This window comes from Salmo salar, chromosome 08 (assembly GCF_965601325.2).
Source record: "Salmo salar chromosome 08, fSalSal1, whole genome shotgun sequence".
NCBI lineage: Eukaryota > Metazoa > Chordata > Actinopteri > Salmoniformes > Salmonidae > Salmo > Salmo salar.
This window is the reverse complement of record NC_138298.1, coordinates 30,260,097-30,281,135: the sequence shown is the minus strand read 5'-3', so window position 1 is coordinate 30,281,135 and position 21,039 is coordinate 30,260,097. Positions and strand designations below refer to the sequence as shown.

General features: G+C 42.6%; 1 protein-coding gene across 3 annotated transcripts in view; it reads left to right on the top strand.

Annotated features, from left to right (window-relative positions):
• LOC106591138 (receptor-type tyrosine-protein phosphatase H) overlaps positions 1-21,039 on the top strand; it is a 102,872-nt gene that overhangs the window by 36,653 nt on the left and 45,180 nt on the right. For 2 of the 3 annotated variants that reach the window (XM_082978577.1, XM_082978575.1), the window contains 6 exons: positions 1,693-1,962; positions 2,618-2,701; positions 2,781-3,173; positions 8,302-8,441; positions 8,538-8,647; positions 14,347-15,283. In XM_082978577.1, the coding sequence (XP_082834703.1) occupies positions 1,693-1,962; positions 2,618-2,701; positions 2,781-3,173; positions 8,302-8,441; positions 8,538-8,647; positions 14,347-14,479 (1,130 nt within the window). In that variant the 3' untranslated portion in view covers positions 14,480-15,283. Of the gene's footprint in view, positions 1-1,692; positions 1,963-2,617; positions 2,702-2,780; positions 3,174-8,301; positions 8,442-8,537; positions 8,648-14,346; positions 15,284-21,039 lie in introns of those variants that run through there. The other variant, XM_082978576.1, reaches the window with a different exon arrangement.

The window sequence follows — 21,039 nt, the reverse complement described above, 5'->3', positions numbered from 1 at the left end:
CTAGATGGGCCATTTCAGTGTGTAAGTACTTGTAAATCAGTGTTCTATACTGACTTGGTACCACAACTTATGTCCTGTTTGCTGTTTTCCTTTGTAATAATCCATCTGGTGAGACATGGAGCCTGTTCCACTCTTGCAGTAACTGTTTGACTTTGTATGACTCTTGTTGACATTCTGCTGGTTTAGGCTTAGTCCTTTTGACTTTTCAGTTCCAAGATTCTCGATACAGCCGCATCCTTTAACTGAGCCTGCATGAGATCGTGTGGAGACAGTCGGTCTGTAACTGTCCCCCCCCCCCACCATGACAGCTCATTTTGCACTGATGGCCTTAGTGTGACCGTGGATATCCAAGTTAGTCATTCTGTTGTCTGAACATTATTGAGTGTTTCCAGCAGGGCCAGCAGCTCTTAAATACCAGCAGGACCAGTAGCTCTTAAATACCAGCAGGGCCAGCAGCACTTAAATACCAGCAGGACCAGTAGCTCTTAAATACCAGCAGGACCAGTAGCTCTTAAATACCAGCAGGACCAGTAGCTCTTAAATACCAGCAGGGCCAGCGGCACTTAAATACCAGCAGGGCCAGCGGCACTTAAATACCAGCAGGGCCAGCGGCACTTAAATACCAGCAGGGCCAGCGGCACTTAAATACCAGCAGGGCCAGCGGCTCTTAAATACCAGCAGGGCCAGCGGCTCTTAAATACCAGCAGGGCCAGCGGCTCTTAAATACCAGCAGGGCCAGCGGCTCTTAAATACCAGCAGGGCCAGCGGCTCTTAAATACCAGCAGGGCCAGCGGCTCTTAAATGCCAGCGGCTCTTAAATGCCAGCGGCTCTTAAATACCAGCAGGGCCAGCTACTTTAAATACCAGCAGGGCCAGCGGCTCTTAAATACCAGCAGGGCCAGCGGCTCTTAAATACCAGCTGGGCCAGCGGCTCTTAAATACCAGCTGGGCCAGCGGCTCTTAAATACCATCATGGCCAGCGGCTCTTAAATACCAGCTGGGCCAGCGGCTCTTAAATACCATCATGGCCAGCGGCTCTTAAATACCAGCTGGACCAGCACAGCTGTAACACATACTGACTAACGAGGTGACTCCAATCAGAGCGCAAAACCTAGTGAACCTCTAAATGGATAGAGGAACCGAAACCCCTAACAGAACCGAAACCCGTAACAGTCAGCATGGGATGTAAAGGTCCAGTATCTTCCCTGATGAGAAATATATGATGGTGAATTCCCCAGATCTCATAATGCAGTTTGGTGCTGATTCAGTCAACTTTGTTTATAATACAGTATCTGAATTCTTGCTTTCTTCCATTCCTGTGAGTCATTATATCAAGGAGTTAATCTGCCTCTGCTTGCTTCAACTTTATCAGTACTTCAGTGTTAACTTTGTTGTTGTGGAGAGGATTTAGAATGACAACATTCTTTTCATTTATATTTATTTTTGGTGTGGCGGCAACAATCGTGCAGCGGGACAGCACCGTTACTAAATGAATATAGCAGAAACCCTTCATTTTTGTTACTTTACAAATCCAACTTCTGTTTTGTGACGTCTGTTTTTAGCTTATTTCTTTCCATATCTAAAGGAATTGCAAGCAGCCTTTTCTACTTTATTACTACTATTCTACTTTTCCTCCTGTAGTTTATTTCTGGAGTTAAATTGTAGCACTGATAATAATGTATTTTCCCTTAGTACTTCCTGCTCCAGACCAGCTGACTGTTGACTCAGTGGACTCCACATCAGCTGCTGTTAGCTGGAGCCAGCCACCAGGATTGGACCAAACCCAACATCATTACCAGATCTCCTACCACTGTCCAGGGACAGAACCACACATCACTACCACATCTTCACACAGCATCACTCTCTCTGACCTGCAATGTGGTACTCAGTACTCTGTTACTGTCTGCACTGTGCTGGAAAATGGAAAGCAAAGTAAACTGGTGTCAACAACCCTCACCACAAGTAAGGAATTACCCTACTTAAGTATTGTTTAGTGTCAAAGTTTATTCAATTTTAGTTATCAAAATGACTACCTGCCTCTACCTTACCCCTACCTACAGTACCCTCTGTTAATATTGAGACTACCTGTTGTTACCTTACCCCTACCTACAGTACCCTCTGTTAATATTGAGACTACCTGTTGTTACCTTACCCCTACCTACAGTACCCTCTGTTAATATTGAGACTACCTGTTGTTACCTTACCCCTCCCTACAGTACCCTCTGTTAATATTGAGGCTACCTGCCTCTACCTTACCCCTACCTACAGTACCCTCTGTTAATATTGAGACTACCTGTTGTTACCTTACCCCTACCTACAGTACCCTCTGTTAATATTGAGACTACCTGTTGTTACCTTACCCCTACCTACAGTACCCTCTGTTAATATTGAGGAAACTCAAATTAACTTTGAGCGCTGTAATTCACATTTTTACATTGCAAACAGTAACAATTATTTTTCATGCCAATAAAGGTAGCGGATCCAAACAAATAGGTTCTGGAATCCATCAGTCCAAAACAGAGGTGCTGTTCCTGTTTCTGCAGGATCCAGCTCAAATAAAACATTGATACAGTAAAACACATTACCAATTATCTGACTTTAATAACTTGTGATTCAGTACATTTTCAGTGGTGGAAGAGACCCTCCAGTGTTGCTGTAGTGTGTGTTCTACTGGCTGTCATCATAGGCCTGTGGGATTCCTGTAAGTGAAAAAATAAAATAAAAATTTGAAGTCAATGTTTTGACTGTTACACATTTTGATGGACTTTTCCCTTTTACAGATATAGAAAGAGACCGGTTACAGAATAGTCTAAATACCAGGACCACTGAGAGAGACCAGCTACAGAATAGACTAAATACCAGGACCACTGAGAGAGACCGGTTACAGAATAGTCTAAATACCAGGACCACTGAGAGAGACCAGTTACAGAACAGTCTAAATACCAGGACCACTGAGAGAGACCAGCTACAGAATAGACTAAATACCAGGACCACTGAGAGAGACCGGTTACAGAATAGTCTAAATACCAGGACCACTGAGAGAGACCAGCTACAGAATAGTCTAAATACCAGGACCACTGAGAGAGACACGTTGATGAAGAGTCTGAACACTACAACTATGGAGCGTGACCAGCTACAGAAGGAGACAGATAGACTGAACTGGAAGATCAACGGTAAGGACAGCCCCCCCAACGTTTTGGTAGTTGACCTGTTATTGCACACCCAATCATACTCAAGAAGTATTGTCAGCGCTAACTGTGGCCATTAGGAACAGTAACAAATTACAGGAACTGTGTTTTGCTGGGGCGCTCAAGACATGCCACAGGAGGTCATCAGAACCACCTACCTAGAACTCCCTCAGATTTTGTTTTGTCAGTCAAGGAAGTTTTATATATATATAATGTAGTTCTACATCTTATCATTCACTGTGGCATCTTTTAGAATTCACCAGTGGCCTTGTGGTTAGTGTCCACCCTGAGATTGGATGTTTGGGAGGTCGATCCCCTACCGAGTCATATGAAAGGCTGTAAAAATGTTACCCAATGAGTGTCTGCTTGGCACTCAGCATTAAGGAGATAAATTAGAGGTAAGGTCCTACGATAGACTAGTGTCCAGCGGGTGTATTTTATAAAACATTTTTTTATTTAAACAGGATCAACTAGGACCAAGGTCTCATTTGCAGTAGAGCCCTGTTTTCAATACAAATAAAAACACACATACAGTGGAAAGAAAAAGTATGTGAACCCTTCGGAATTACATGGCTTCCTGCATAAATTGGTCCTAACATTTGACCTGTTCTTCATCTAGGTCACAACAATAGACAAACACAGTCTGCTTAAACTTTTAACACACAATTATACATTTATGTCTTTATTGAACACTGTGTAAACATTCACAGTGCAGGATGGAAAAAGTATGTGAACCCTTGGATTTAATAACTGGTTGACCCTTCTTTGGCAGCAATAACCTCAACCAAACGTTTTCTGTAGTTGCGGATCAGACCTGCACAATGGTCAGGAGGAATTTTGGACCATTCCTCAGGACTGACTGGGCCACTCTAGAAAGCGTATTTTCTGTTGAAGCCTTTCGGTTGTTGATTGACTTCTGTGTTTTGGGTTATTGTCTTGTTGCATCAACTTCTGTTGAGCTTCAATTGGCGGACAGATAACCTTACATTCTCCTGCAAAATGTTTTGATAAACTTGGGAATTCATTTTTTCCATTGGCGATAGCAAGCTGTCCAGGCCCTGAGGCGATAAAGCAGCCACAAACCATGATGTTCCCTCCATCATACTTTAAAGTTGGAATGGGGTTTTGATGTTGGTGCTGTGCCTTTTTCTCTACACATAGTGTGTGTTCCTTCCAAACAATTCAACTTTAGTTTAATCTGTCCACAGAATATTTTTGCTGTGGAACATCCAGGTGCACTTTTGCAAACTTCCGACGTGCAAACTGTCCTCCCATGAACACCATTCTTGTTCAGTGTTTTATGTATCGTAGACTCGTTAACAGAGATGTTAGCATGTTCCAGAGATTTCTGTAAGTCTTTAGCTGACACTCTAGGATTCTTCTTAACCTCATTGAGCATTCTGCTCTGTGCTCTTGCAGTCATCTTTGCAGGATGGCCACTCCTAGGCAGAGTAGCAACAGCACTGAAATTTCTCCATTTATAGACAATTTGTCTTAACGTGGACTGATGAACATCAAGGCTTTTAGAGATACTTTTGTAACCCTTTCCAGCTTTATGCAAGTCAACAATTCTTAATCTTAGGTCTTCTGAGATCTCTTTTGTTCGAGGCATGGTTCACATCAGGCAATGCTTCTTGTGAATAGCAAACTCAAATTTTGTGAGTTTTTTTTATAGGGCAGGGCAGCTCTAACCAACATCTCCAATCTCATCTCATCGATTGGACTCCAGGTTATCTGACTCCTGAATCCAATTAGCTTTTGGAGAAGTTATTAGCTCAGGAGTTCATATACTTGTTCCAACCAGCACTGTGAATGTTTAAATTATGTATTCAATATCAATACAATAATTTGTGTGTTATTAGTTTAAGCACACTGTGTTTGTCTATTGTTGTGACTTAGATGAAGATCAGATCAAATTTGATGACCAATTTATGTAGATATCCAGGTAATTCCAAAGGTTTTACATACTTTTTCTTGCCACTGTATGCACAACTACACAGACACAATACATATACGCCTTAAGAAAAACAATCACAGTTAACATTTAAAAGATCAGAAATCAATTTTTTGACCATCAATTCTAATAGTTTTTTGTAAATTGTTCCACATGTAAGGGGCATTTTCCGATCTGTGTAGAAACTGGGGGGATCTGAAGTGTAATGTAATTCATTGACCCAGTTTTATAATTAGTAATTCTAGAAGAGACTAGAGATGTCAGATACATTGGAAGTGTTTACTTGTACATCAAGCTGCCTCACACTACAGAAACAGGAGCAGGAGACTAGATCCAATGAGCTGTTCTGGCCTCTCACAAGACAAGGCTCATGCAAAGCTACCTACATATTCAATGTGGGAATAAATAATAGTTGCAAAGTTATGTTTAACTTGAAAATGTCACTGAACAAAAATATAAATGACAACATGTAAAGTGTTGGTCTCATGAGCTGAAATAAAATATCCCAGAAATGTTACATATGCACAAACAGCTCAAATGTTGTGCACAAATTTGTTTACTTCTCTGTTAGTGAGCATATCTCTTTTTCCAAGATAGTCCATCCACCTGACAGGTGTGGCATAAGAAGCTGATTAAACAGCATGATAATTACACAGGTGCACCTTGTGCTGGGGACAATAAGAGACCACTCTAAAATGTGCAGTTTTGTCTACAACACAATGCCATCAATGTCTCAAGTTGAGGAAGCATGCAATATGTATGGTGAATCCAATAATGTCGACCCGAGCTGCTGCCAGAGAATTTTATGTTAATTTCTCTACATTAAGCCACCTCCAACGTCATTTTAGAGAATTTGGCAGTACGTCCGACCGGCCTCACAACTGCAGACCATGTGTAACCACGCCAGCTCAGGACCTCCACATCTGACAAATTCACCTGCCACCCGGACAGCTGAGGAAACTATGTGTTTGTACAACCAATGAATTTCTGCACAAACTGTCAGAAATCGTCTCAGGGAAGCTCATCTGCATGTAGCAAGGATCTGTACACATTTCCTGGAAGCTGAAAATGTCCCAGTTCTTCCATGGCCTGAATACTCACCAGACATGTCACCTATTGAGCATGTCTGATATGCTCTGGATTGACATGTACAACAGCGTGTTCCAGTTCCCGCCAATATCCATCAAGTTTTCACAGCCATTGAAGTGGAGTGGGACAACATTCCACAGGACACAATCAGGTTGATCAACTCTATGTGAAGGAGATGTCTCACGCTGCATGAGACAAATGGTGGTATTCTGATCCACACCCCTACCTTTAAGACGTTCCGCCAGCGGAACCCCGTTCCGCCAGCGGAACCCCATTCCGCCAGCGGGACCCCTAGCCAACAGCCAATGGGATAGCAGGGTGCGAAATTCAAAACATCAGAAATCTCATAATTCAATTTTCTCAAACATACGACTATTTTGCACCATTTTAAAGATACACTTCTCCTTAATGCAACCACATTGTCTGATTTCAAAAAGGCTTTACAGCGAAAGCAAAGCATTAGATTATGTTAGCACACCACCTAAACAAGAAAAGCCACACAGCCATTTTCCTAGCAAGGAGAGGCGTCACAAAACCCAGAAATACAGCTAAAATTAAGCACTAACCTTTGACGATCTTCATCAGATGACACTCATAGGACATCATGTTACACAATACATGTATGTTTTGTTCGATCAAGTTCATATTTATATCAAAAAAAAACTTTTTACATTGGCACGTGATGTTCAGAAAATGTTTGCCTCCCAAAACTTCCGGTGAATGTGCACATTCATTTACAGAAATACTCATCATAAACTTTGACAAAATATATAACAATTATTTAAGAATTATAGATATACTATTCCTTAATGCAACCGCTGTGTCAGATTTTAAAATAGCTTTTCAGCGAAAGCACATTGTTCAATATTCTGAGTACAGAACTCAGCCATCAATGCAAGCTATACAGCTACCCGTCAAGTCATGGCATCAATAAAATTCTAGATTAGTGTTATAAATCTTTCCTTACCTTTGATGATCTTCGGCGGAATACACTCGCAGGACTCCCACTTCCACAAGAAATTTTCATTAGTTTGATAAAGTCCATAATTTATGTCCAAATACCTCCGTTTTGTTGGCGCATCCAGAACACTATTCCAAAGGCACGATGCGGGAGCGCAATTCAATAGACGAAAAGCTCAAAAGTTCTATTCCCGTTTGTAGAAACATGTCAAACGATGTTTACAATCAACCCTTAGTGTGTTTTTAACATAAAAAGTTGATAATATTCCAACCGGACAATAGCGTATTCATTACAGAAGAAAAATAAAAATGCTAGCCAATGCGTGAATGCGCATGAAGTGACTACATGACCTCAGACAGTCCACTGTTTGAACCGGCTGTTATTCCCTGAAAATTCATCATAGAAGCCTCGAACAACTTTCTAAAGACTGTTGACATCAAGTGGAAGCCTTAGGAAGTGCACAATGACCCCACAGACACTGTAGTTTCATAAGCAATGGTTTGAAAGATTACAAGTGTCAGATCTCCCACTTCCTGGTTGGATATTTCTCAGGTTTTGCCTGCCGTATGAGTTCTGTTATACTCACAGACATCATTCAAACAGTTTTAGAAACGTCAGAGTGTTTTCTATCCAAATCTACTAATAATATGCAAATATTTGACTCTGGGCCCAAGTATTAGGCAGTTTACTATGGGCAGGCTTTTCATCCGGCCGTGAAAATACTGCCCCCTATACCTTAACAGGTTTTAAGGTGTCTGAGACCAACAGATGCATATCTGTATTCCCAGTCATATGAAATCCATACATTAGGGCCTAATTCATTAATTTAAATTGACTGATTTCCTTATATGAACTGAAACTAAGTAAAATCTTTGAAATGGTTGCATGTTGAGTTTATATTTTTGTTCAGTGTAACAGCTAAAGGCAAACAGGCAATTCACACAAACGACTGCTGTGGGAAATCACCAGAACATATTCATTATTTCCTAAAGCTGCAAGGTGGAATCTCAATCAGCTCATTGGAAGGGTTCATTAGCTTTATCTGTGTCATGTTTTTCTTATTTTTCATTACATTCAAGTGTCAAATATGGTAAATGTCAAACTTCTAGGGTCCTGTCCTGAAGGATGGAGAAGGTTTGGCTGCAGCTGTTACTACATCTCTACTGAGGGGAAATCCTGGGAGGAGAGTAGACAGGACTGTCTGGAGAGAGGAGCAGATCTGGTGATCATTAACAGTGAAGAGGAACAGGTGAGAGGGAGAGAGAGAGAGAGAGAGACAGAGAGAGCTACTTTATTTATTAGTCCATCATGTATTATTAACAATGTGTTTTCTGTGCCACAACAGACATTCATCAAAGGGTTAGAATCACTCATTTTTGCCTGGATTGGTCTGGCTGACTCTGTTACTGAGGGGACCTGGAAATGGGTGGACGGAACCCCACTGACCATCCAAAAGTAAGAGACTACTGCTGTATAATAACACTGACCATCACAAGGTAAGAGACTACTGCTCTATAATAACACTGACCACCCCAAGGTAAGAGACTACTGCTCTAATAACACTGACCACCACAAGGTAAGAGACTACTGCTCTATAATAACACTGACCACCGCAAGGTAAGAGACTACTGCTCTATAATAACACTGACCATCCCAAGGTAAGAGACTACTGCTGTATAATAACACTGACCCCCCCAAGGCAAGAGACTACTGTACTATAATAACACTGACCACCCCAAGGTAAGAGACTACTGCTCTAATAACACTGACCACCGCAAGGTAAGAGACTACTGTACTATAATAACACTGACCACCGCAAGGTAAGAGACTACTGCTCTAATAACACTGACCACCGCAACGTAAGAGACTACTGTACTATAATAACACTGACCACCGCAAGGTAAGAGACTACTGTACTATAATAACACTGACCACCGCAAGGTAAGAGACTACTGCTCTAATAACACTCACCACCCCAAGGTAAGAGAATACTGCTGTATAATAACACTGACCACCGCAAGGTAACAGACTACTGCTCTATAATAACATTGACCACCCCAAAGTAAGAGACTACTGCTCTAATAACACTGACCACCACAAGGTAAGAGACTACTGCTCTAATAACACTGACCACCGCAAGGTAAGAGACTACTGTACTATAACACTGACCACCGCAAGGTAAGAGACTACTGTACTATAATAACACTGACCACCACAAGGTAAGAGACTACTGTACTATAATAACACTGACCACCGCAAGGTAAGAGACTACTGTACTATAATAACATTGACCACCCCAAAGTAAGAGACTACTGCTCTAATAACACTGACCACCACAAGGTAAGAGACTACTACTCTATAATAACACTGACCACCGCAAGGTAAGAGACTACTGCTCTATAATAACACTGACCATCCCAAGGTAAGAGACTACTGCTGTATAATAACACTGACCACTCCAAGGTAAGAGACTACTGATCTATAATAACACTGACCCCCCCCAAGGCAAGAGACTACTGTACTATAATAACACTGACCACCCCAAGGTAAGAGACTACTGCTCTAATAACACTGACCACCGCAAGGTAAGAGACTACTGTACTATAATAACACTGACCACCGCAAGGTAAGAGACTACTGCTCTAATAACACTGACCACCGCAACGTAAGAGACTACTGTACTATAATAACACTGACCACCGCAAGGTAAGAGACTACTGTACTATAATAACACTGACCACCGCAAGGTAAGAGACTACTGCTCTAATAACACTGACCACCGCAACGTAAGAGACTACTGTACTATAATAACACTGACCACCGCAAGGTAAGAGACTACTGTACTATAATAACATTGACCACCACAAGGTAAGAGACTACTGCTCTAATAACACTGACCACCCCAAGGTAAGAGACTACTGCTCTAATAACACTCACCACCCCAAGGTAAGAGAATACTGCTGTATAATAACACTGACCACCGCAAGGTAACAGACTACTGCTCTATAATAACATTGACCACCCCAAAGTAAGAGACTACTGCTCTAATAACACTGACCACCACAAGGTAAGAGACTACTTCTCTAATAACACTGACCACCGCAAGGTAAGAGACTACTGTACTATAATAACACTGACCACCGCATGTTAAGAGACTACTGTACTATAACACTGACCACCGCAAGGTAAGAGACTACTGTACTATAATAACACTGACCACCGCATGTTAAGAGACTACTGCTCTAATAACACTGACCACCGCAAGGTAAGAGACTACTGTACTATAATAACACTGACCACATCAAGGTAAGAGACTACTGATCTAATAACACTGACCACCCCAAGGTAAGAGAATACTGCTCTAATAACACTGACCACCCCAAGGTAAGAGACTACTGCTCTATAATAACACTGACCACCGCAAGGTAAGAGACTACTGCTGTAATAACACTCACCACCCCAAGGTAAGAGACTACTGCTGTATAATAACACTGACCACCGCAAGGTAAGAGACTACTGTACTATAATAACACTGACCACCGCAAGGTAAGAGACTACTGATCTAATAACACTGACTACCACAAGGTAAGAGACTACTGTACTATAATAACACTGACCACCCCAAGGTAAGAGACTACTGCTGTATAATAACACTGACCACCCCAAGGTAAGAGACTACTGCTCTATAATAACACTGACCACCCCAAAGTAAGAGACTACTGCTCTAATAACACTGACCACCCCAAAGTAAGAGACTACTGCTCTAATAACACTGATCACCCCAAGGTAAGAGACTACTGCTCTAATAACACTGACCACCCCAAGGTAAGAGACTACTGCTCTAATAACACTGGTCACCCCAAGGTAAGAGACTACTGCTCTAATAACACTGACCACCCCAAGGTAAGAGACTACTGCTCTAATAACACTGATCACCCCAAGGTAAGAGACTACTGCTCTAATAACACTGACCACCCCAAGGTAAGAGACTAGCTGTACTATAATAACACTGACCACCGCAAGTTAAGAGACTACTGTACTGTATAATAACACTGACCACCCCAAGGTAAGAGACTACTGCTGTATAATAACACTGACCACCCCAAGGTAAGAGACTACTGCTCTATAATAACACTGACCACCCCAAGGTAAGAGACTACTGCTCTATAATAACACTGACCACCCCAAAGTAAGAGACTACTGCTCTAATAACACTGACCACCCCAAGGTAAGAGACTATTGCTCTATAATAACACTGACCACCCCAAGGTAAGAGACTACTGCTCTAATAACACTGACCACCCCAAGGTAAGAGACTACTGTACTATAATAACACTGACCACCGCAAGGTAAGAGACTACTGCTCTAATAACACTGACCACCCCAAGGTAAGAGACTACTGCTCTAATAACACTGACCACCGCAAGGTAAGAGACTACTGTACTATAATAACACTGACCACCGCAAGGTAAGAGACTACTGTACTATAATAACACTGACCACCTCAAGGTAAGAGACTACTGATCTAATAACACTGACCACCGCAAGGTAAGAGACTACTGTACTATAATAACTGACCACCGCAAGGTAAGAGACTACTGCTGTAATAACACTCACCACCCCAAGGTAAGAGAATACTGCTGTATAATAACACTGACCACCGCAAGGTAAGAGACTACTGTACTATAACACTGACCACCGCAAGGTAAGAGACTACTGTACTATAATAACACTGACCACCGCAAGGTAAGATACTACTGATCTAATAACACTGACCACCACAAGGCAAGAGACTACTGCTCTATAATATTATTGACCACCCCAAGGTAAGAGACTACTGTACTATAATAACACTGACCACCCCAAGGTAAGAGACTACTGCTCTATAATAACACTGACCACCGCAAGGTAAGAGACTACTGTACTATAATAACACTGACCACCGCAAGGTAAGAGACTACTGTACTATAATAACACTGACCACCTCAAGGTAAGAGACTACTGATCTAATAACACTGACCACCGCAAGGTAAGAGACTACTGTACTATAATAACTGACCACCGCAAGGTAAGAGACTACTGCTGTAATAACACTCACCACCCCAAGGTAAGAGAATACTGCTGTATAATAACACTGACCACCGCAAGGTAAGAGACTACTGTACTATAACACTGACCACCGCAAGGTAAGAGACTACTGTACTATAATAACACTGACCACCGCAAGGTAAGATACTACTGATCTAATAACACTGACCACCACAAGGCAAGAGACTACTGCTCTATAATATTATTGACCACCCCAAGGTAAGAGACTACTGTACTATAATAACACTGACCACCCCAAGGTAAGAGACTACTGCTCTATAATAACACTGACCACCCCAAGGTAAGAGACTACTGCTCTATAATAACACTGACCACCCCAAGGTAAGAGACTACTGATCTATAATAACACTGACCACCCCAAGTAAGAGACTACTGCTCTAAAATAACACTGACCACCCCAAGGTAAGAGACTACTGCTCTAATAACACTGACCACCCCAAGGTAAGAGACTACTGCTCTAATAACACTGACCACCCCAAGGTAAGAGACTACTGCTCTATAATAACACTGACCACCCCAAAGTAAGAGACTACTCCTCTAATAACACTGACCACCCCAAAGTAAGAGACTACTGCTCTAATAACACTGACCACCCCAAGGTAAGAGACTACTGCTGTAATAACACTGACCACCCCAAGGTAAGAGACTACTGTACTATAATAACACTGACCACCGCAAGGTAAGAGACTACTGTACTGTATAATAACACTGACCACCCCAAGGTAAGAGACTACTGCTGTATAATAACACTGACCACCCCAAGGTAAGAGACTACTGCTCTATAATAACACTGACCACCCCAAGGTAAGAGACTACTGCTCTATAATAACACTGACCACCCCAAAGTAAGAGACTACTGCTCTAATAACACTGACCACCCCAAGGTAAGAGACTATTGCTCTATAATAACACTGACCACCTCAAGGTAAGAGACTACTGCTCTAATAACACTGACCACCCCAAGGTAAGAGACTACTGTACTATAATAACACTGACCACCGCAAGGTAAGAGACTACTGCTCTAATAACACTGACCACCCCAAGGTAAGAGACTACTGCTCTAATAACACTGACCACCGCAAGGTAAGAGACTACTGTACTATAATAACACTGACCACCGCAAGGTAAGAGACTACTGTACTATAATAACACTGACCACCTCAAGGTAAGAGACTACTGATCTAATAACACTGACCACCGCAAGGTAAGAGACTACTGTACTATAATAACTGACCACCGCAAGGTAAGAGACTACTGCTGTAATAACACTCACCACCCCAAGGTAAGAGAATACTGCTGTATAATAACACTGACCACCGCAAGGTAAGAGACTACTGTACTATAACACTGACCACCGCAAGGTAAGAGACTACTGTACTATAATAACACTGACCACCGCAAGGTAAGATACTACTGATCTAATAACACTGACCACCACAAGGCAAGAGACTACTGCTCTATAATAACATTGACCACCCCAAGGTAAGAGACTACTGTACTATAATAACACTGACCACCCCAAGGTAAGAGACTACTGCTCTATAATAACACTGACCACCCCAAGGTAAGAGACTACTGCTCTATAATAACACTGACCACCCCAAGGTAAGAGACTACTGATCTATAATAACACTGACCACCCCAAGTAAGAGACTACTGCTCTAAAATAACACTGACCACCCCAAGGTAAGAGACTACTGCTCTAATAACACTGACCACCCCAAGGTAAGAGACTACTGCTCTAATAACACTGACCACCCCAAGGTAAGAGACTACTGCTCTATAATAACACTGACCACCCCAAAGTAAGAGACTACTCCTCTAATAACACTGACCACCCCAAAGTAAGAGACTACTGCTCTAATAACACTGACCACCCCAAGGTAAGAGACTACTGCTCTAATAACACTGACCACCGCAAGGTAAGAGACTACTGATCCGTAATCACACTGACCACAGTGGGAGGAGTTGGACTCATTCTGTGTTGTTCATACTCTAGGTTCAGAGAAAGTGGTCAGTCTAACTATGTGTTGTTTTTACTGCAGGTATTGGTGGAGTGGAGAGCCTGGTGGTGGTACAGACCAGAACTGTGGGGAAATCTATTACATATCCCCAGGCCATGGAGTATGGAGGGATTATGATTGTTCCTTTTCACAAAAATGGATCTGTGAGAAATAGGCTTCTCATAAGTACTTTCTCTGCACTGCTGATTAATTAACTCTCTACTGTATGTTAATGATTGTCTGAAGACTGGTGGGATTTGATAGAATTGTACTCTGAACTACAGGTAGGAGAGAAACGCATACAAACACACACACACACAAAAAGACAGTTATGTGAAGTAGAGTCTCACGCAGGAGAAACCAACGTCTTAATTAGACAAATAGGAAATTCAATTTTGGGCTGAGAGGAAAGCTCATACTGATTTTGAGTCGCATGCGGGGCTACCTCATCACGTGACCATGAGTAACCAATCATGACCGACTCATTTTTTTTTTGCCTTTACCTCCCTTATCTCACATCATTTGCTCACATTGTATATAGTCTTTTTTTGTTGTTGTACTGCATCATTGATTGTATGTTGTTTTACTCCATGTGTAACTCTGTGTTTTTGTATGTTGTTGAACTGCTTTGCTTTATCTTGGCCAGGTCGCAATTGTAAATGAGAACTTGTTCTCAACTTGCCTACCTGGTTAAATAAAGGTGAAATAAAAATAAATAAATAAAAATGTCCGCTCCACAAGCTGACACACAATAATTTATTCATATGTCAAACAATGAGGTGTAGAATAGGGGTATAATATCATTCAATAGCCACTGTCAATCAATTACTGTTAAGTTTTACACATCTAAATACATTTAAAATGACTGTATATGTTTATCAGGTATACAGTATGTTTGCTTCTTGTGCTTTTATTATTCTGAACATAAACAATGTGTACTTCCTGCTTATTCAATAAATCATTCAACTGAGATTAAAGACATTTCCTGTCTATTATTGTACTCTACATTATTGTTCTCCCTACTCTGTTTTATCTAAAATGGAATCTAGAAGGACAAGACACCTCTCTGTTTTATACTTTATCTAATATTAACATGGAATCTAGAAGGACAAGACACCTCTCTGTTTTATACTTGATCTAATATTAACATGGAATCTAGAAGGACAAGACACCTCTCTGTTTTATACTTGTCTAATATTAACATGGAATCTAGAAGGACAAGACACCTCTCTGTTTTATACTTGATCTAATATTAACATGGAATCTAGAAGGACAAGACACCTCTCTGTTTTATACTTTATCTAATATTAACATGGAATCTAGAAGGACAAGACACCTCTCTGTTTTATACTTTATCTAATATTAACATGGAATCTAGAAGGACAAGACACCTCTCTGTTTTATACTTGATCTAATATTAACATGGAATCTAGAAGGACAAGACACCTCTCTGTTTTATACTTTATCTAATATTAACATGGAATCTAGAAGGACAAGACACCTCTCTGTTTTATACTTTATCTAATATTAACATGGAATCTAGAAGGACAAGACACCTCTCTGTTTTATACTTTATCTAATATTAACATGGAATCTAGAAGGACAAGACACCTGTAACGATCGTCTGACAGAGGGGACCAAGATGCAGCAGCGTGGTAAGTGCTCATATTAACTTTAATGAATCACTTTAAATAACACAAGAAAACGAAAGTCAACAGTTCTGCCAGGTGAAAACACAAGACAGAAAACAACTACCCACAAAAGCCCAAGGGAAAACAGGCTGCCTAAGTATGGCTCCCTATCAGCGACAACGGTGTACAGCTGTCCCTGATTGAGAGCCATACCAGGCCAAAACAAAGAAATACAAAAACATAGAAAAAAGGACATAGAATGCCCACCCAAATCACACCCTGACCAAACCTAAATAGAGACATAAAATGGCTCTCTCAGGTCAGGGCGTGACAACACCTCTCTGTTTTATACTTTATCTAATATTAACATGGAATCTAGAAGGACAAGACACCTCTCTGTTTTATACTTTATCTAATATTAACATGGAATCTAGAAGGACAAGACACCTCTCTACCACTTAAGTACAGAGAGTGAATGTTACTGTTTACATTTTAACTAATATCTTGTTAACTTCCTGTTTGTGCTGACAACACCAGAATTAAGGGTTGGATCATAACCATCATTTATCAAAACAGTCTCTATGTTTTTTTTTACTAATAACAAGTGTAACTAATCACTGACTACAATAGGACAGGTGGAATGACCTCCAGTTATCAGAGAGACAGCCTTAAGCATGGTGTGTGTGAGACAGAGAATGCATGAGATTCATGTATGATTCATGTAAAAGCCTCCAGTTATCAAAGTTGTGTCTGTGTGCATGTTTTATTTATTTAACTTTATTTAACTAGGCAAGTCAGTTAAGAACAAATTATTTTCAATGGAACAGTGGGTTAACTGCATTGTTCAGGGGCAGAACGACAGATTTTTACCTTGTCAGCTCAGGGATTCAATCTTGCATCTTTCGGTTACTAGTCCAACGCTCTAACCACTAGGCTACCTGCCGCCCCATGTGATTGACAGAATGCATGAGATTCATGTAAAAGCGTATAAATCATTTGAGGCTGTTGGGGGGGATGGCTTGTAATAATGGCTGGAACAGAGCAAATAGAATGGCATCAAATACACAGAAACCATGCCTTTTGTCACGTCCTGACCAGTAAAGGTGTTATTTGTTATTATAGTTTGGTCAGGACGTGGCAGGGGGTATTTGTTTTATATGGTTCGGGGTGTGTGTGTATGTAGAGGGGTGTTTGGTTTATGTATTCCGGGGTTTTTGTCATTGTTCTATGTTAGTGTATTTCTATGTTCTGTCTAGTCATTTCTATGTGTAGGTAATTGGGGTTGGGGCCTTCAATTGGAGGCAGCTGTCTTTCGTTGCCTCTGATTGAAGGTCCTATAAATAGGAATGTGTTTGTCATGGGATTTGTGGGAGGTTGTTCTTTGCATAGCTGTGTTGCCTGCAAGACTGTTTGTCGGCTGGTTTTTGTTTATTAAGTGTTCATTAAAAGTTAAATATGAGCACTCAACCCGCTGCGCCTTCGTCCATCCATTACGACGACCGTTACACCTTTGATGTATTTGATTCCATTCCACAAATTCTGCACCAGCCATTACAAGCCGGTCCTCCAAACTTAAGGTTCCACCAATAAACATCCATTCCGTGTGACTAAGCATGACTGGCCTAGAAGAGCTACAGCCTGTGCTAATTCAACATCACTACACTAACCCAATACACTATGGCTCTTTCTCAGTCATCTAAACATCTGTCCTCTCCTCCACTGATCTGAAAGAGCTGACCAGGTGAAAGTTAAACCAACCTAATGATGAGCTTCCTTCCACCATATTGTTTTCACCTGTGAAGCCAATCAGTGCAGATGTAGGGGAGGAGACAGGAAGAGGGAAACTATAGTGAAAGAGCCTCTGGCCACATTCAGAAGCCAGACTTGGTCAAAAGTTGCAGATGGAAATGCCATCAATAAAGCGAACATGATTCTTTATTCTACAGGTCAGAGAAGCATGTTTTTTACTACATACTATATTTCAGTTCCTAAACGTTGCATCCTGCTGAACAGTCCCCTTGGTCTGGTCACATGTCCACAGATGACGTACTAAGACCACCATCTACTGGTCAATTATTGTACTGCTGTGACTATCCTGATAAAGACCAGTTTCTATCAATGATATGTATTAACCCTAGACAACTGAAAGAGGGGGCTGTTTTAAAGCCTCTGCACATTCATTTTGGTGCTACTCCATTTTAAAGACTTTGGAAGATACAGAAATGCATTTATTAATGTCTACATTCATTTGACAAGTTTAGAGACCTGGCCGGGTGGTGCCAGAATAACAACCTATCCCTCAACGTAACCAAGACTAAGGAGATGATTGTGGACTACAGGAAAAGGAAGACCTAGCACGCCCCCATTCTCATCGACGGGGCTGTAGTGGAGCAGGTTGAGAACTTCAAGTTCCTTGGTGTCCACATCACCAACAAACTAGAATGGTCCAAACACACCAAGACAGTCGTGAAGAGGGCACGACAAAGCCTATTCCCCCTCAGGAAACTAAAAAGATTTGGCATTGGTCCTCAGATCCTCAAAAGGTTCTACAGCTGCAACATCGAGAGCATCCTGACTGGTTGCATCACTGCATGGTATGGCAACTGCTCGGCCTCCGACCACAAGGCACTGGGGCTAAGCTGCCTGCCATCCAGGACCTCTACACCAGGCAGTGTCAGAAGAAGGCCCTAAAAATTGTCAAAGACTCCCGCCACCCCAGTCATAGACTGTTCTCTCTACTACCGCATGGCAAGCGGTACCGGAGCGCCAAGTCTGGGACCAAAAGGCTTCTCAACAGTTTTTACCCCCAAGCCATAACACTTCTGAACAGGTATCAAATGGCTACCTGGACTATTTGCATTGTGTGTGTCCCCCCCCAACCCCTCTTTATGCTGCTTCTACTCTCTGTTATCATATATGCATAGTGACTTTAACTATACATTCATGTACATACTACCTCAATTAGCCCGACTAACCGGTGCCCCCGCACATTGACTACCCAGACTATCTGCATTGTGTTCCGCCACCCGCCAACCCCTCTTTTACACTACTGCTACTCTCTGTTGATCATATATGCATAGTCACTTTAACCATACCTGTAGGTACATAATACCTCAACTAGCCCGACTAACCTGTGCCTGGAAATAGCCTCGCTATCGTTATAGCCTCGCTACTGTATATAGCCTCGCTACTGCTATTTTCATTGTCTTTTTACTGTTGTTTTAATTTTTTACTTATCTTTAATTCTTTACTTTAATCTTTTACTTAACATTTGCACTGTTGGATAGGGCCTGTAAGTAAGCATTTCACTGTAAGGTCTACACCTGTTGTATTCGGCATACGTGACAAATAAACTTTGATTTGATATTATATTAAGCTGTGTTACATCCGGCTGTAATTTGGAGTCCCATAGGGCCGGCGCACAATTGGCCCAGCATTGTCCAGGTTTGGCCGGAGGTAGGCCGTCATTGTAAATAACAATTTGTTATTAACTGAAAGGTTAAATAAAATAAAAATAAATAAATATTAGACACATTAAAATTGTATTAAATGTTATTTTTCACGTCCTGACCAGCAGAGGGAGTAATTGTATTAGTTTTGGTCAGGACGTGGCAGAGGGTTTGTGTTTTGTATGTATTTCTACGTTCTGTCTAGTTTAGTTTTTCTATGTTTAGGTTTGGGTGTTGGACTCTCAATTGGAGGCAGGTGTTTCTAGTTGCCTCTGATTGAGAGTCCTATATATAGGTGTGTGTTTGGTTTGGGTTTTTGTGGGTAGTTGTATTTGCACTGCTGTTTGTCTAGCCTGCAAATCTGTTAGCTGTCGTTCTGTTTCTTGTTTTTTTCGTTACTCACTTTAAATAATAAATTAAAGTATGAGTATTCCGGTACCCACTGCGCCTTGGTCTCATCTCTTCGACACTTGTGACAGAACTACCCACCATACCAGGACCAAGCAGCGGAGGATATCTGGCGAGGACCGGGGAACACGGCTGGTAAGGGAACCCGAGAGGCAGCCCCAATAATTTTTTTGGGGGGGGCACAAGGGCAGTTTGGCGGTGCAAGGATGGAGCCCCAGGCCAGCTCCCCGCACTAGCCCTGAGGTGCGTCAGCCCAGTCTGACTCGGCCTGTTCCCGCTCCCCTGTACCAGCCCCCCCCCAGCACATCCTGTACCAGCCCCACGCATCAGGCATCTAGTGCGTCAGCCCAGCCTCGCCAGTCTGGTGCCGCCAGAGCCGCCCACCAGTCAGGAGTTGCCAGAGCCGCCCGCCAGTCAGGAGTCGCCAGAGCCGCCCGCCAGTCAGGAGTCGCCAGAGCCGCCCGCCAGTCAGGAGTCGCCAGAGCCGCCCGCCAGTCAGGAGTCGCCAGAGCCGCCCGCCAGTCAGGAGTCGCCAGAGCCGCCCGTCAGGCCGGAGCTGCCAGAGTGGCCCGCCTGCCCGGAGCTGCCAGAATGGCCCGCCGTGCCGGATCTGCCAGAGTGGCCCGCCGTGCCGGATCTGCCAGAGTGGCCCGCCGTGCCGGATCTGCCAGAGTGGCCCGCAAGCCGAGCGCAGCCAGTGTCGTCTGCCAGCCGGGCGCAGCAAGGGACACCCGCCAGCCGGGCGCAGCCATCGCCGCCCGCCAGCCGGGCGAAGTCAGGGTCGCCCACCAGTCCTCCGACGCGGCCAGGGGCGCCACCTAAGTGGGCGACGCCGAGGGTGGAGCGGGGTCCATGTCCCGCACCTGAGCAGCCTCCAATATAGGTGGGTTGGGGAGGGCCACCCCCCTTCCCTCCCTTTAGTTTAGGGGATATTTTTTGTTGTTTGGGTTATTTTTGTCTTTTCTTTTAGGTGCATTCGGGGTCTGACTCTTTAGGGGGGGGTACTGTCACGTCCTGACCAGCAGAGGGAGTAATTGTATTAGTTTTGGTCAGGACGTGGCAGAGGGTTTGTGTTTTGTATGTATTTCTACGTTCTGTCTAGTTTAGTTTTTCTATGTTTAGGTTTGGGTGTTGGACTCTCAATTGGAGGCAGGTGTTTCTAGTTGCCTCTGATTGAGAGTCCTATATATAGGTGTGTGTTTGGTTTGGGTTTTTGTGGGTAGTTGTATTTGCACTGCTGTTTGTCT